Source organism: Nycticebus coucang, chromosome 11 (assembly GCF_027406575.1).
Source record: "Nycticebus coucang isolate mNycCou1 chromosome 11, mNycCou1.pri, whole genome shotgun sequence".
In the NCBI taxonomy this organism is placed as follows: Eukaryota; Metazoa; Chordata; class Mammalia; order Primates; family Lorisidae; genus Nycticebus; species Nycticebus coucang.
The window spans coordinates 110,151,432-110,169,508 of record NC_069790.1 but is presented as its reverse complement, the minus strand read 5'-3'; the positions used below and the strand labels follow the sequence as shown (position 1 = coordinate 110,169,508).

Below are 18,077 nucleotides of genomic sequence, written 5' to 3'. Positions count from 1 at the left end.
CGCATCTTGAGTATTAAGTTAACACTTAGTGACTTGCTTCCAAAGTAGAGTAAGAATGGAAATGAGGGTGGGGACAGAATAACTTTACAGTGGAAAACCTGGCCAACATTACCTTACCACGACATGATAGTCACATCTTGTATCTCATGCCTTTTGCAAGGGACACTGTGGCTCACTGGTTGATCAGTATACAGTATACAGAACTCAACCAACTCAGGTAATCACAGTCAACATCGAAAGGGGAAGTCATGTTGACAGCATGTGATCAAAATTGCACTTGACCTCTGTGGTGCACTGACCTTCTTCTCATAACCTGTAACTCCAGCCTAAACATGAGGAAAACATCAGACAAATCCAAGGAGAAAGACACTCTATGAAAGTAAGTGAACAGTGTGCTTCAAAGCTGTCAAGATTATCAAAAGCAAGGAAAATATGAAAAACTGCCACAGACTAGATAAGACTAAGAAGAAACAATGACGAACTGTAACGTGGCATCCTGGATGAAAACCCGGAAATGAAAGAGGACATGAGGAGAAAAGCTAGTAGCATCCAAATAAAGCACCGAGTTTAATTGTCATTAAGAGTCATGGGCCAGTGTTGGTTCCTTATTTACAATAAATGTTATAAACAATACAAACATAAGATGTTAACAACAGGGGAAAATGGGTGGGGACTGTATGAAAAGTCTCTATTATCTCTGAAATTTTTCTGTAAATCTAAAACTATTCTTTTGTTGCTGTTGTTGTTGTTGCAGTTTTTGACTGGGGCCGGGTTTGAACCTGGCACCTCCCGTATATGGGGCCAGCACCCTACTCCTTGAGCCACAGGCACCACCCTCTAAAACTATTCTTAAAATTATTTTTTAAATGTCACAGAATTACGGGCGGCACCTGTGGCTCAAGGAGTAGGGCGCCGGTCCCATATGCCGGAGGTGGTGGGTTCAAACCCAGCCACAGCCAAAAACCAAAAAAAAATGTCATAGAATTACATACACAGACATACAAGAAAATAAAATATGAGTGCATGCAAAAACTGGTGAAATCTGAGTAAGGTCTATCACCTAGTTAATTGTGTTGTGCCAAAATCAATTTCCCAGTTTTGACAACTGTAAATATGTAAGACATCAACATTGGAAGCAGCTGAGTAATGGACACAAGTGACTTCTCTGTAAGGTATTTGTAACTTCTTACAAGTCTATAATTCTTTTTAAATAAAAAAGTTTTCATGGTTTTTTTTTTTTTTTAAACATTTTATTTTTGCAGTTTTGGCCGGGACTGGGCTTGAACCTGCCACTCCTGATATATGGGGCCAGTGCCCTACTCCTTGAGCCACAGGCACTGCCCAAATAAAAAGGTTTTTAAAAGTGAAACAACAAAACAAACCAGTGTAGATTTCTTCGGGTCCTATTTACAGAGCCTTTGGACTCTGGCTGATAACAGTATACAGAACTCATTATATCTCAGGTATAAAATGTCACACATATTTTGAAGGCTTGGTGTAAGTAGTTAAAGTAAAGAAGCAGCCTATTATCATGGCACTACTAAAACAAGGACAGTATGTCAGCTTAATCTTTAAGACTCATTGTAGACACTTAAATTTACTTGCTCAAATTTAACTAAACTTTCTAAGCTGCTTCTAACATCTTTCTACCCTATACTTTTTTGGTGTTGGAATGTGGAGTGGGGAAGAGGATGCTCAGAAAGAGAGAGGAGAGAAAAGAAAATAATTAGTACAAAGGATTCTGCCAACTAACATACCAACCAATGAGCCACAGTGTGCCTTGCAGAAGGCCTGAGATGCAACATGGGAACACCACTTAGTTGGGTTCCATTCGGCACACTGCATACCACTCAACGCGAAACATGACTCTAGTGGCTAAAGATGGGTACGTTGTACACACTCTGGCCCTTAAAGAAAATGATCCACTGTGTTTCTACACAAAGAAATAGATTTCTTCCAGTGCTTGAGGAAAAATCAAGTATAATGGACTTATCAGAGACTCTAACATGGTGCCATTGCTCTGAGCAACTGTCAAAGAGGACACCAACTAAATGCTATGGTTGTATTATATACTTTTCAGTGGACAAAACAACACTATTAATATACATAATCATCACCAAGAAAGGCATTATGGTATGAGAAAAAGTAATGGTTCCCATGTTTTTAGATTTTACTCACATATATACAGATGACATATACATACATATACACATAAAACATATATACACGCTTACATACAGCATGCATACTAAATTATCCTTATTTATTCATTTTGCCAGGTCTGCAAACTGAGACCTTTACATTTGGTGAGAATTATGGAATAATGGAATTATGGTGAGAATCAGAAGTCAGGGGAAGGGAAAAGATATTCCTATGATCAGCATTGGTCTATGGCAAAAAAGTTACACACAAGCAGTTAACTTACATGAGGGACAATTTCACCCTAAAAAAGAGAGAGGGAGAGATCTAAGAAGTATATAAAAATCTACATACAAAACTAATGAAGAGGACTAGCCTAGACACATATTAAATAATCTTAAAAGTTATAGCAGTTAAAATAGATGCAGTATAATATAAGAATAAAAATATCAATAATAGCATTGTTCAGAAACCTACTCTAGTATATGAGAATTTGAAATGAAAAAGGAAACATCACAACTCAATGGAGAATGCTTGATAAACCAAATAAATGACATTAAAGAAGACACCAATTTCATCTATCAAATTACAAGCTTTTAAATTGTGGAAAGATGGAGCAGAAACATTGCTAGTAAGAGTTTACCAACAACACATTTTGGAAAGCAACTGGAGGCATCTGCTATGAGACTCTGCAATATTCTTACATTTTTTTCTTTTGTCTCTTTATCTTATTTGACCCAATAATTCAACTAAGTCATGTAGCTTACTTCAAACCACTATTTAGATTCAAAAGTATCTGTTAAGAACTTATGCCATACAGAGAAATACGTTAAAATATCAGAAAGAATTTAAATACGAAAAGTCCTTGTCCTCAGGGAACTTAAAACAAGATAATCTACTCAGGCTTGGTACCAGTAGCTCAGTGGTTAGGGCGCCGGCCACATACACCAAGGCAGGCAGGTTAGAACCCTGCTACACAATGACAACTGCAACAAAAAATATAGCCGGGTGTTCATGGCGGGTACCTGTAGTCACAGCCACTTGGAAGGCTGAGGCAAGAGAATCACTTAAGCCCAAGAGTTTGAGGTTGCTGTGAGCTGTGACGCCACAGCACTCTATGGAGGGTGACATAGCGAGATGGTCTCAAAAAAAAAGATAATCTACTCAACAAATTTACTGAGCACTCATGTGCCAGGTTTTATGCATTTTATAGTAAAGCAGTTAAGTACGGAGAGGAGAGGTAGCTAGTCTATAAACGGTAGACAGGAAAATGACAGATTGCATGGAGACCTTTCTAATAGAGAACCTAATCAAGGTTTTTTGCTAAGACAATGACACCCAAACAAGCAGGAGTATAGTGACGCACACTAGCAGAGGCCACTGAAGGGATCCGCGCAGGGAGGTCACTGCAGAGATTACTGTTTAACAAAAGCCTCTGTCTATTATACAGGGAATTAACACAGTAATACAGTTGGGGGGAAGACCAGTCAGAAAGGGAAAAAATGCAGAGATTTGCAAGAAAGTCATCAGTAATTTGGGACATAAAATAAATTTAAGTACCAATCGTGGCTATGATCATAAAGATAGCTACCATTGACTGACTACTACCTTTCCAACTTTTTTGTTACTATTTTCCAACATGAACACTTTGATTCTTTTAAACTATCTACCCGCTCTCCCACAAACACACTGGCTTACCCCATGCTTTTCCTTATTGGCAACTAGTCTCTTATTCCTTACTGAATCCTCCCACCCTTCACAGATCAGCCTAAGTTATAAATCTTTTCTCCCAGATGCTTTCTAGTTAAAATTGCAACAACAATCATCTTTGTTCTCCTAACATACTATTTATTGTGGCATCACTAGCTGTCTATAATATTTATCTGGGGAAAACTAAAAAACCAAATAGGTTCTGTTGTAATACAATCAGACATATGTAGAAGTACAAATAATTTGGAGGTAATTAGACTCAGGAAGATCTATGTCTAGTCATGTGACTAGTTTGCTACCATTGACAATTATGACTGTTGTTACTATTAGATTATTAAATATGAAATGTCTGATTCTGAATCAAAAGTTTAGTTTATTGTATCTCAAGCAAGAAGCAGCACAATTAATCAAAGGATGAGCCTGAACTATCAACAGTTTTGCCACTTAACAGTAGCTTGTGTATGCCAGCACCAAAGAAGCCTGGAGAGTAGCAATGAAATAGCAAAAGGCATTTTCCACAGCTTGTTGAGAACTGAGTATTTTTCCTTGCAAGAAGTAATCCAAAGCCTGGAAAAAGCGGTAGTCAGTCGGTGCAAAGTTGGGTGACTATGGTGGATGACAGTTTCCAAGTTCAGATTCTGCAGTTTGAGCAGCGCTGTTTGTGTACTATGTGGTTGAGCACAGTCTTGTAAGAGGATTGGCCTGTCTCTATTGACCCATTTCAGCTGCCTAATTGCAAGCATCCTCATCATTTTGTTCAATTGGTTGCAGCAGACATGTACTGTAATTGATTGACTAGGTTTCATGGATAATACCAGGGCTGGACCACTATTAACTTTTTTTGACGAATGTTCAGTTTTGGACTGTGTTTTGGCACGTCATCTTTATCCAACCATTATGCTGAATGCCTCTGATTATAAAAAAAAAATCCATTTTTCTATGGTATAGAAATGGTTAGCCTTATGTCATGATAGCACAGAAAGGCAAGCTTCGAGATGATTAAAGACATTCATTTATTCATGTGGAACCCAGTTACCCAGCTTCTTTACCTTGCCAATTTGTTTCCAACAGTCCAATACTGTTGGAAGAGTAACATCAAACCTTGCTGCTAATTCACATGTAGGTTGAGATGGATTCAATTCCATCACAGCTTTCAGCTCATAATTATCCACCTTGGTCTCAGGTCTTTCACATGACTGATATCCAAGATTTAAATCACCAGAATGCGCTTCTCTAACCATCACTGTACTGTGCATTTATTAGCCACATCCTTCCTAAACATTCTGTTGATATTTTGAGCTACCTACACTTAATCATTCTATGACTTAATTCATATTTGAAAATAACCCAGATTGGCAGGCGCAGTGACTCATGCCTATAATCCCAGCATTCTGGATTGCCTGAGCTCACGAGTTCAAGACCAGCCTGAGGGCGGCGCCTGTGGCTCAGTGAGTAGGGCGCCAGCCCCATATGCCGAGGGTGGCGGGTTCAAACCCAGCCCCGGCCAAACTGCAACCAAAAAATAGCCGGGCGTTGTGGCGGGCGCCTGTAGTCCCAGCTGCTCGGGAGGCTGAGGCAGGAGAATCGCGTAAGCCCAAGAGTTAAGAGGTTGCTGTGAGCCGTGTGACGCCACGGCACTCTACCCGAGGGCGGTACAGTGAGACTCTGTCTCTACAAAAAAAAAATTAAAAAAAAAAAAAAAGACCAGCCTGAGCCAGAGCGCGAGCTCATCTCTAAAAATAGCTGGACATTGTGGCGGGCACCTGTAGTCCCAGCTACTTGGGAGGCCGAGGCAAAAGAACTGCTTAAGCCCAAGAGTTTGAGTTGTGACACCACAGCCCTCTACTGAGGGTGACAAATTGAGACTCTGTCTCAAAAAAGAAAAGAAAATGAATAAAGAAAGAAAAGAAAAGAACACAGATTTTTGACTTATGCATGGTTTCAAAAAATTGTTCTAAAACTTTTTAGAAAAATAACTACAAGCCAAAACATGCATTTGAAAGACTAAAGATGTACCTTCACAATAAAAATAAAACAAGAAGTGTCAAAGTGAAATAAATAAATGTCAAAAATATCAACTGTCAAACTCAATACTTTAAAAAATTGGACATTTTGCCAGAGGTGGTGGGTTCAAACCCAGCCCCGGCCAAAAACTGCAAAAAAAAAGGACATTTCATACTTAATAACCTATTATATGCAATAAGATGGTTAATGCTGTTATACAAGTGTGAATCTTAACAGAGTAAACAAAATAGTTAAAGCTTTCCTTGATCTTAATATTATGATCAAATTGCCTCCAAAAAATTATATTGCAAAGGTAAGATTTTTACCAAGCATCAAATTGATTACAGTATCATAACAACAATATACAAACCACGACATATCCATTCATATTAACAGCCATTTAAAAACAATGTGACATCATAGTATTAGTGTAGATATATAAGGTAATAAAAGCAATTTATCAAATGTCATGTATAGTTTTGGCAGAAAAGACAGTATCAATGTTCACTAAGCAGTTGAAAAGGTGCTCAACTCTAAGTGGCAATCATGGAGACAACTCCTAAATAACAAGGTATTTTTTTTCCACTATCATACAAACAAGATGATCTCATTTAGGAAAAACGTAACACAATAATAAATGTGTGTATTTATAGATATGTATAAGATACTCAAATAAATAACAAGCAGATAAATCATGGCTATTATCATGAGGAAGGGATATAACTGGAAGCATTAATGAAGGAAGGCTGGCTTAACAGTTATTTGAATTTGTTTTTAATAAGAACATATTCATGTATTGCTCAGGCAATTTAAAAACATTTTTTAAAAAGAAAGGACATATGTAATTGTACATCTATTTTTTAAAGTCCTGAAAGGATACACATCACACCACAAACTGCGCAGGGGTTCTGCCTGGCAGTAAGCCTACAGATGCTTAGCTGATTTTTACTTTCTTCTTCTTTGTTTATCTGTATTTATACTTTCTTTTACCATGACCAAAAAAACTCTGAAATATCTAAATGCTTACAACATAGTTTTCTGGGACAAGAAACGCGCACAGTGTCTCAAAGAACTGGTTAGCTGGAAACCAAGGGTGGAGGGACATTCACTGGTCATCATGTTACCTTCTGCATCTTTTGGATTTTCATTAAGTACACGTAGTGCCCCATCAAGAAATATTCTCTGTTCAATACCAAAGTTCTGGATTCCTCTTCATATGGTTCTGAAGTTTCCCAGTCCCAATGGAGACAAGAGCTTGGAAAAACCTGTATTTCACACATACATATAAACGCCTAGTAGCTCTTTCTTAAATCACTCTCCCAAAGCCAGGGTTCCATCAGCTTTCTTCCCACCTTCATCGCAGAGGCTATAAAGTACAGTTTTCTGGCAATAGTTTACTTTTCATCACCTTCTGGCTTTCCTGGAAAACTTCTACCCCTAACCTGCCTCCTGCCTTATTCCCTTTCTAGTCTCTACCTTCCAGTTTCTTCACTGTGCTGAAAGTCAATCATATGCAAATTGTAAAAACTGGAAACAAACTTTTGACGGTTGCCAAAAACGAACATAAAAGTTACTTCACAAATATTAAAATTAGGTTGGGCGGAGGGGCTCATAATCCTAGCACTTCTAGGAGGCCCAGGTGGGTAGATCACCTGAGCTCAGGGGTTCAAGACCAGCCTGAGCAAAAATGAGACCCCTGTCTCAACTAAAAGTAGAAAAACTAGCCAGGCGTTCTGGTGGGTTCCTGTAATCCCAGCTACTAAGAAGGCTGAGGCAGGAAGATAAGTTGAGCCAAAGAGTTTGAGGTTGCTGTGAGCTATGATGAAGCCACAACATCTACTATCCAGGGTGACAGAGTGAGAATCTGTCTTAAAAAAAAAAAAATACACACACACACACACACACACATTTACCCTAAAGGAACATAAGCTAGATGGGCAAAGGATTATATTACAATATCTTCCCTACTAAACAGACTTATTTTCAATTGCTCTCTTTTTCTGCATCCTTAGCAAAAATAATCCCTATAGTAGAATCAAAGTCTTACTTAATAAATTCTCTGGATTTTTACAGATGCTGATATTACACAATTTACCCATTAAATAGATCTTATAAAAAACAAAAATTTTTTCCAAACAAAAAAACTCTGAAATTTTGGTGCTTCTAAAATGAAGAAACCTCTTTATATCTATTCCTCCAGGTACTAGTTCACTGTGACTCAGAAGACCATTACTGACTGAGTCATTAGTACTTGCTTAACCTGATAAATCAGTGTTTCAAGCCAATGCAGTCTGATTACACTGTAATACTAAAATAGAAAACAAACAAGATGGTCTTAGTACTGGACAATCCCCCTGCCTCTAGCTAATAGTAAACCAAATCAATAACCAACATTCATTGATCACCTCAAATCAACATTCATTAACAGAGCAAGCATGACACTCATTGCTAAAAAGACTTTCATTTCATAAGTGAGAAGAAAACATCCTCTAATTACAAGCCACCCTATTTGTCCCAGCCCTGCCACAACCTTATCTCTTTACATCTACGCCTGTTTCTCCATCTACCAATAGAAAAGGGTACAATTTCAAGTCAGTGGAAGACGGCCCAGAGCTGACTACACAGCACAGAAATAGTAGATTTCTATAATCTATAACCACAGATTTCCATAATCACTTTCAGATATAGGACCTTCCTCTCAAGTACCTTAAAACTGCTGATTCTCGATCATTCCTAAAGGATTAAAGAGGGTGAAGAGAATTTACTTAGCTCACGGAGGCCAAAGACTCAAAAGAGCATGTCATGACAAGCAATTAGAATTGGTAACCACAATAAAGAAGCTATTATCTGAGCTAGAAATTCTTCCTTGCCCTTTATCTAAGACCTCCTTGCCTCCTTCAGTTTGTTTTGTTATTTATAAAGTTATTTTGTTTTTACTGTATATGTAATATGCTATTGTTGGTCTACAGAACCCTAAATACACAGGTATTTGTTTTGCAGAATTTATTTTTTATTTTATTTATTTTCTTTTTTTTTTTTGAGGCAGAGTCTCATTATGTTACGCTCGATAGAGTGCATGGCGTCACAGCTCACAGCAATCTCCAACTCTTTTTTTTTTTTTTTTTTTTGGCCGGGGCTAGGTTTGAACCTGCCACCTCCGGCATATGGGACCGGCGCCCTACTCCTTGAGCCACAGGCACCACCCAGCAATCTCCAACTCTTGAGCTTAAGTGGTTCTCCTGCCTCAGCCTACCAAGTAGCTGGGACTACAGGGACCACCACAATGCCTGGCTATTTTTTCGTTGCAGTTGTCATTGTTGTTTTAGCAGGGCCAGGCTGGGCTCGAACCCACCAGCCTCGGTTTATGTTATGCTCTACTCACTGAGCTACAGGTGCCGAACCCAGAATTTATTTTTTAGTAGAGCCTTTACCCAAAGCTCTACCAAGTTGCTCCTTAGGACCAGCCCCTGTTAACATAAGGCCAAAAGAAATAGTAAAATCAGCCTAGGAAGTTCCCAAGGAAGCCCTAACCACTTACAGGTATGGACAATAATGCAAGTAATTGACAAAATTCTTGACTCAAAAAAGAATACATAAGTGGTTTCAAATCATACAATTAATATCAATCTCATACTTGAGGACATTTTTAAAAATCCATAATTATTTTAAGACAAAATTATATTTCTTTCCACTCAATTTAATAATATTTACTGGCAAGAAGTCATTAATCAATTATACCGTTATCCCAAGATATTGCCATTCTGTAAAATGTACCTGGACAAAATCAGTTTCATAAGTCATACCAAAAGAAATCAGGATTTTATAGAAATGAAATTTGTCTTTGACTAAAAAATTGCATTATTCCATTTGATCAACTGTTTGACTTTATTTATAAGACTGCTAAGAATTACTATTACAGCATCAAATGTATCCCCATTCTTCCTTTTAAAATAAATATGAAGCTAGTAGGACTCTGAGAGTCCAAACTCACATAGAACTGAGCATGAAAGGTGGTATTTGAAGTCTACATGGCACTGTAACCAGATTTTAAAGTTATAATGTAATTTCACGAATGTTAATCAACTCATGGCAGAATACGCATCTTCCTACCCAGAGAGTCATTCAGATTCAAACAGTCTTAAATGAGCTCCTGATAGAGGCACCAGGTAATGCGCTACGTACTTTCATTTAGATTACTGAATTTATATCCAATTCTAGGATAGCATGATCTTTCAAGATGACTAAGGTAACTGAGTGAGAAAAGTCACTAAAAGTAATCTTCAAACTACTACAGATTATCCTATGTCCTATAAGGCTAAAAGAACAGGTCTATTTCCATCAAACTGAAACTCACTCTCTACTCCAGAACATAGATAAGGCATATTCTACTTAGAAGTCATCTAAAAACTGAGTTGGAAACTAGAAAATTTAGCTTAAACATTTGAAGCCTTAACTGGGAATGACATAGAAGCCCCTTAAACAGTATCCTGCTTCCTTCCACAGCAACCAACAAGACTAATTTGGAACGTATAGAGGAGTAGAAATGTTGAATCTTGGGCTTAGCAGGCGGCGCCTGTGGCTCAGCGAGTAGGGCACCAGCCCCATATACCAAGAGTGGCGGGTTGGAACCTGGCCCCGGCCAAACTGCAAAAAATAGCCAGGTGTTGTGCTGGGCGCCTGTAGTCCCAGCTACTTGGGAGGCTGAGGCAAAAGAATCACCTAAGCCCAAGAGCTGGAGGTTGCTGTGAGCTGTGACACTACGGCACTCTCCGAGGGCAACAAAGTGAGACTTTGTCTCCAAAAAAACAAACAAAAAAACCCTTTGGCTTAACTATTTAATAAGATTTATATACAACTACCAGTTTAACATATTTCAGGTAAAAATAAGTACTTAATAGTCATATTGACCTTTCCCCCAAAAAACTATTTAGCAATTCATGTTGAATATAAACTGTCACATTACTTGAGCATAAGGGCAACAGAACAGGAAATAGAATGTATAATAATAAAAGCAAATGGAAGGGGAAAACTCCAAAAAAGGTGCTCCTTTTGTAATTTTATATTCTATAATTTCTGATATTGCTGATTTCAACTACTAGAACATATGAATTTGTTATCCCTACGTACCTATAAAAATCTTCGTTAGGCAAACTGCTGTGGCTATGCCTATAACCCTAGTACTTTGGGAGGCCAAAGCAGAAGGATCACTTGAGGCCAAGAGTTCAAGACCCCATCACTACAAAAAATAGAAAAATTAGCTGGGCATGGTGGCACACACCTGTAGTCTGAGCTACAAGGTAGTCTAAGCCAGAAGGATCACTTGAGCCCAGGAGTTTAAGACCGCAGTGAGCTATGATGACTGCATTCTAGCCCAGGAAACAGTGAAACTAGGCCTCAAAACAACAACAACAAAAACCCAGCCAGTTATGGTGGCTCTCACCTGTAATCCTAGCACTCTAGTAGGCTGAAGCAGTGGGTGGATCACTTAAGCTCGGGAGGTTAACAACAGCCTGAGCAAGAGCAAGATGTCTCTACTAAAAATAGAAATACTAGCTGGGCACTGTGGTGGGCTGGTAATCCCAGCAACTCAGGAGGCTGAGACAAGAGGGTTGCTTAAACTCAAGAGTTTGAGGTTGCTATGAGCTATGATGGCACAGCACTCAACTCCAGCAAGACTGAGGGAGATTCTGTCTCCAAAAAAAAAGAAAAAGAGAAAAAACACCTTTGGTTGTTTAAGAAAGATCTTTTGTGATAGCCTAGAGCTCTAGGTCTAAAGCTTAGAGCTGGACAAAGTACCTTCTCTTAGGTCACTTTTGACCTGAGGATTTTTTTAAAATGTTCCAAATGATATTTACATTTAATACTCATAGATATAATACTTGCTGCATGATTAATGCACATAAAATCTGCACCAAGTAGGACATTTTATATCTCTAATTAGAATGGAAATAACAAAATCAACAAAATAAAAATCTAGAGAACAAATATAGCCCATTAATTTGGATTATAATAAGTAATATTTTATCCCTGGACAACGACAATGCTTGGATATATCCAAGTTACTTAAAACCCAATCTTACACATCAAACAACTTCTTCAGAACATTGGTTCTTCTATACCAAGTACTAACCCAGGATTAACCAGTAAGATTTAATGCTAACTTTGACACAGTATATCATACACTAAGTCACATTACTTATATGTAATATGCTAGCAACCTTTCCTTTTGCAAAGGGCCAATTCTAATCCTTGGTCTTGTAATCCAAAGCAAAATAGCCACTCTAATATAGTGGTGGAGGGAGTAGAAACTGGTAATAGTTATACCAAAATTATAAATGTATAAATCCTCTGACCTAATTCTTCCACTTCTAGGAATTTGTCCTACAGAAAAACTTAAAATGCCATTTCCTATAGTAGCACTATTTATAAAAGCAAATTTCTGATAACAACCTAAATTATTTGAGAACTCGTTAAATGAATTGTGGTATTTCCACATAATGAAATACCATTCAGCCTTAGAAAAAGAAAGAGAAAGCTCTGATACAAAAAAACATCTCCAAAGGTGGGTGGCGCCTGTGGCTCAGTTGGTAAGGCGCCGGCCCCATATACCGAGGGTGGCGGGTTCAAACCCGGCCCCGGCCAAACTGCAACCAAAAAATAGCCGGGCGTTGTGGTGGGCGCCTGTAGTCCCAGCGACTCGGGAGGCTGAGGCAAGAGAATCGCTTAAGCCCAGGAGTTGGAGGTTGCTGTGAGCTGTGTGAGGCCACGGCACTCTACCGAGGGCCATAAAGTGAGACTCTGTCTCTACAAAAAAAAATAAAAAATAAATAAAAATAAAAAAGAAGTAAAAAATCTCCAAAGGCTGGCGAGGTGGCCAACGCCTGTAATTCTAGTACTGTTGGGAGGCCAAGGAGGATGGATAGCTTGAGCTCAAAGTTTGCTCTTAGTCTGAGCAAGAGTTAGACCATGTCTTTAAAAATAGAAAAACTAGCTGGACATGGTGGTGTGCGCCTGTAGCCCCAGCTGCTTGGTAGGCTAAGGCAAAAGGATCACCTGAGCCCAAGAGTATGAGGCTGCTATGAGCTATGATGATGCTACAGCACTCTACCCAAAGCAACAGAGTGAATCTGTCTCAAAAAAAAAGTTGATTCTGATCCAAGAGGCCTAGAAGTACACACATTCACTCTCAAATTCTTAAGAAGCAGAAAGGTTTGATAACTACTACATCAAGGACATTAAAATAATGTTCTCAATGGTGGCAGAATAGGGTCAGAGCTAGACAGCCTATTCTTGCCACTGTGTAATCTTAGATCACCTACTTAAACCTTAAGGTCAAAGCCTGTTTCTTTGTCTGCAAAGTGTGGTCAATATTACTTAGCTTGAAGTTTGGTTACAAGGATTGGAGATAATATACAGAGGGTGCCAAAAAAATGTATACACATTTTAAGAAAGGAAAAAGCTATGAAATTCATTAATACTAAGTTATATTTGACTTCTGCTATTACAAGAGGTACTCAATATGTCTTGTATTTGTTTTTTGTTACTGGTATATATTGAGTATTATAATTTCTATAAAGGTTTTTCCTTTCTTAAAATGTGTATACATTTTGGGGGGTACATTCTATATATATTAAACTGCCTAGACTCCAGAAGGATTATAACAAACAATAGCTACTATTATAGCCATCACAAACCTATTGGGATCTTTATGTGTTGTCTAACCAACCATTCATTTGGTTTCAATTTGAAAACAAGGCAGGCAGGCAGTGGATATTTATAAGCCCTGTCAACTAGTCATGGAAATGGTCAACAGGATAAAATTACCTAAGTGAACAGTTTATTATACTCACATATTTCATTTCAAACTTCTTAGCCAACATTTCCACTTCTTGCCTTTCCTGATGCTCATCGTTAAATGGGTCTTCTGTATGAATGAGCTTCTTCTGATTCAAGGTGAAATGGGAAAAAAAACAGCAGTATTAGTATCACTGTAACTACTATTATTGTTATCTATTTGTTATTGTTACATATCAACTATTTCAATTATATTTTAATATAATTGAACGTATAATTATATTCAAAAATATTACTATGCTGCATAATTATCAGAGTTGAATATATCCTTAAATTTAATCAATATTGAGAGACAGGGCGGCACCTGTGGCTCAAGGAGTAGGGCGCCGGTCCCATATGCCAGAGGTGGCAGGTTCAAACCCAGCCCCGGACAAAAACCAAAAAAAAAAAAAATATTGAGAGACAGTCTTTCCTAATACTAACAAATAAGTCAGAAGCACTAAAAGGTAGTAAAAAGAGGCCAGGCTTGCAGCTCAGGCCTATAATCCTAGCACTCTGGGAGGTTGAGGCAGGAGGATTGCTTGAGGTAAGGAGTTCAAGCCCAACCTGACCAAGAGTGAGACCCTGACTCTACTAAAAATAGAAAAATTAACCGAGCACAGTGGCATGAGCTAGTTGTCCTAGGTACTCAGGAGGCTGAGGGAAGAGGACTGCATGAGCCCAGGAGTTTGAGGTGAGCTATGACCACACCACTGCACTTCAACCAGTATGGACAATGGAGTGAGACTGTCTCAAAGAAAGCAAAACAAGCAAGTAAAAGAAATAATGGGGGCGGCACCTGTGCCTCAGTGAGTAGGGCGCCGGCCCCATATGTGGAGGGTGGCGGGTTCAAACCCAGCCCCGGCCAAACTGCAACAAAAAAATAGCCAGGCATTGTGGCGGGCGCCTGTAGTCCCAGCTACTCGGGAGGCTGAGGCAAGAGAATCACGTAAGCCCAAGAGTTAGAGGTTGCTGTGAACTGTGTGATGCCACGGCACTCTACCCGAGAGCGGTACAGTGAGACTCTGTCTCTACAAAAAAAAAAAAAAAAAAGAAATAATGGTTCATAGCAAAATGTATTTGCACTTTTAATAGACTCACATTTACATTCTAATAGTTTGTTAGTGGGTTAAGAAATCAACAACCCTTACTTGTCTTCACCTACAAAATGATCATATGGGGCGGCGCCTGTGGCTCAGTCGGTAAGGCGCCAGCCCCATATACCGAGGGTGGTGGGTTCAAACCCAGCCCCGGCTGAACTGCAACCAAAAAAAAAAAAAATAGCCGGGCGTTGTGGCGGGCGCCTGTAGTCCCAGCTACTCGGGAGGCTGAGGCAAGAGAATCACTTAAGCCCAGGAGTTGGAGGTTGCTGTGAGCTGTGTGAGGCCACGGCACTCTACCAAGGGCCATAAAGTGAGACTCTGTCTCTACAAAAAAAAAAAAAAAAAAAAAAAAAAATGATCATATGGTCATCCTCAATCAAGTAACAGGGGAAAAAAACCCCACAAATATTAGGTAAAAAAATTAAAGTCCCACTTAGAACTAGAGTTTGTCATCTTCCCTAACAGAGATTAACGGCTTTGGTCAGTAAATGCTTCTAAAAGAATCTCTAGGGTTTTTTTTTTGTTTGTTTGTTTTTTTGCGACAGTCTTACTTTGTCACCCTTGGTAGAGTGCTGTGGCATCTTAGCTCACAGCAACCTCAACTCTTGGACTCAAGGGATTCTCTTGCCTCAGCCTCCCAAGTAGCTGGGACTATAGGCACCCGCCACAAGGCCCAGCTATTTTTATTTATTTATTATTATTATTATTTCTTGTAGAGACAGAGTCTCACTTTATGGCCCTCGGTAGAGTACCATAGCATCACACAGCTCACAGCAACCTCCAACTCCTGGGCTTAAGCGATTCTCTTGCCTCAGCCTCCCAAGTAGCTGGGACTACAGGCGCCCACCACAACGCCTGGCTATTTTTTGGTTGCAGTTCAGCCAGGGCCGGGTTTGAACCCACCACCCTCGGTATATGGGGCCGGCGCCTTACAGACTGAGCCACAGGTGCCGCCTGGCCCAGCTATTTTTAGAGACAAGGTCTCACTCTGGTTCAGGCTGGTCTCGAACTTGTAAGTTCGGGCAATCCATCTGCCTCGGCCTCCCAGAGTGTTAGGATTACAGGCATGAGCCACCATGCCCGGACTAGAATCTCTAGATTATTAATTGAGATCAATGTTTAATAATCTGCCTGGGAGTCATCAGTTGAGTGCCAGTAGCTGCTATGGATTTCTGCTAAGACTCAGTATCAACAATCTCTCTGTCACCAATATCCCCGATCAATGGAAATCCGTTCAAGGAATACATGCTATTTTTAAACAAAGCTAGAAAAGTGAAAGAGTTGCAAAAAGATTATATTACCATGACTTCTTTCTAGCAGAGGAAGAGTAACAGTTTATTATAATACATGGTTTAAAAAGATGCACATACAAAGTAGGATCCATCTATTTACCAAAACAAAAAGATAAATCATATCCTCAAGTTTGCTATCTTAGTAGACACATTTTTATACATATGATTTTCCAAAAATCAAAAATGCCAACCCAAGGACCAACCTATAAATAAAAATATTATTTTTATCCAGGTTCAGATGATTGACTAGAAACTTAAAAAAAAAAAAAAAAAGGTTAAATGTTTTTACTGAAGTAGCATCCTCAGGATTAAAAATGAAAATATGTTACAGCTAAAATACTAGATACAGATTCATCTGACCCTGAGGGGCAAGAAAAAATGCAGAGGGAATGAAGATTTGCCCACATTGGAATTGATATACTTCATTCTGGATATAAAGGCTGAGACAGGATCGGCTGAAAAACCATGACAGAAAAACATGGATAGAAAGAACACAAAATTCATCATACCTGGGACATTAGAATAAAAGGTTACCCTTTATAGCTTAAAGGGGTTAATTTTAGAATTAATTTTTAAATTATCATAATAAACAATTTATTAAATTCTTTATCCCAGTAGGAGTTACCAATGAAAAATGTAAACATGACTCGGGCGGCGCCTGTGGCTCAGTCGGTAAGGCTCTGGCCCCATATACCGAGGGTGGTGGGTTCAAACCCGGCCTCAGCCAAACTGCAACCAAAAAAAAATAGCCAGGCATTGTGGCGGGCGCCTGTAGTCCCAGCTGCTCGGGAGGCTGAGGCAGGAGAATCGCTTGAGCCCAGGAGTTGGAGGTTGCTGTGAGCTGTGTGAGGCCACGGCCCTCTACTGAGGGCCATAAAGTGAGACTCTGTCTCTACAAAAAAAAAAAAAAGAAAAATGTAAACATGACTCAAAAGGAAATAAGAAATACTAGGGGCATTCAGGGTATAGCTAGCCTTAACTTGGGGCTGAAGTTAAGGTCTAAGCAACCACCATGCCTTATTATATAAACTGCCCTTCCATGCACTAGGGAAGTCCAAGTACTAGGTCTTTTTACTGGTCTGATCCATTTTATATGTAAACATAAACACATGGATCTATATTTTTAGAAGAATCATCTTACATGGCATTCAAAAATATTTTGTGTACTTTAAGCATCAAAAGTACATCTTTTAATTACTCTTGACAATCAAAAATTTTTTTAAAGTGAACACACTTTTCTTTACAGTTACTAACTGCCCCTTCCTAATTTACACTAAGCTAGCTACTTTTTTTCTTTTGAGTGAAAAAAAAAAATCTGAAAACTACCAACTGCCCATAATCAAAACTGATGCAGTAATTCTGTCCTTTGATATTAACCTTTCAACACCATTTACAGGAGATCTGTCATAGACCTATCCTAAATATACAATATGGCAAACAATGAAATACCACAGAATTCTCAAGCAGTATAGTTATATTAACACCATAATAACTTATTTTTCTTTTTACAGTCAATGATCAATTAATCATCTGCAAAAAGGGTATTCTGTTTAGCTGATTTCTGGTTTACTAAGAGTTAAAAAAAGTTTCTTGTGTATCAATCGCTGCTAAAACTTATTTCTAAAATATAATATTACCCTTTAGACAGAAATGGTGAACAAACCAATACTTCAGATTTAGGATGATTCAATCCCTGTCATCATTCTAAACCACCTCTATCACAGCACAGGATGGTATAGAGATGACAAGATTAAGGATGTAGCTAACCTGGGGTTTTGTTTATCATATTTATCCAGCATAAGCTTATTTACTTGTACTTTTCCTAATTAACAAAAATAGCAGTCTGACTGTGTTCTGATTAGTCAAGGCTTAACTGCTGATTTTGTATTTATAAAGGGCTGATTTAAACGCACCCTAATATGGATGCCATCCACAGGTAACACATTTCCCCTCCCCCCCTTTTTTTAACAGTCCTTCGTCCATGAACTTCGGGATC

The 18,077-nt window shown here is 38.8% G+C and overlaps 1 protein-coding gene across 6 annotated transcripts in view; it reads right to left on the bottom strand.

Annotated features, from left to right (window-relative positions):
- Nucleotides 1-18,077, bottom strand: part of UBN2 (ubinuclein 2) — a 79,619-nt gene that overhangs the window by 58,362 nt on the left and 3,180 nt on the right. For 4 of the 6 annotated variants that reach the window (XM_053554000.1, XM_053554002.1, XM_053554003.1 and 1 more), the window contains exon 2: nt 13,704-13,796. In XM_053554000.1, coding sequence (XP_053409975.1) covers nt 13,704-13,796 — 93 coding nt within the window. The remainder of the gene's footprint in view (nt 1-13,703; nt 13,797-18,077) is intronic. The other 2 variants (XM_053554001.1, XM_053554004.1) reach the window with 1 other exon arrangement.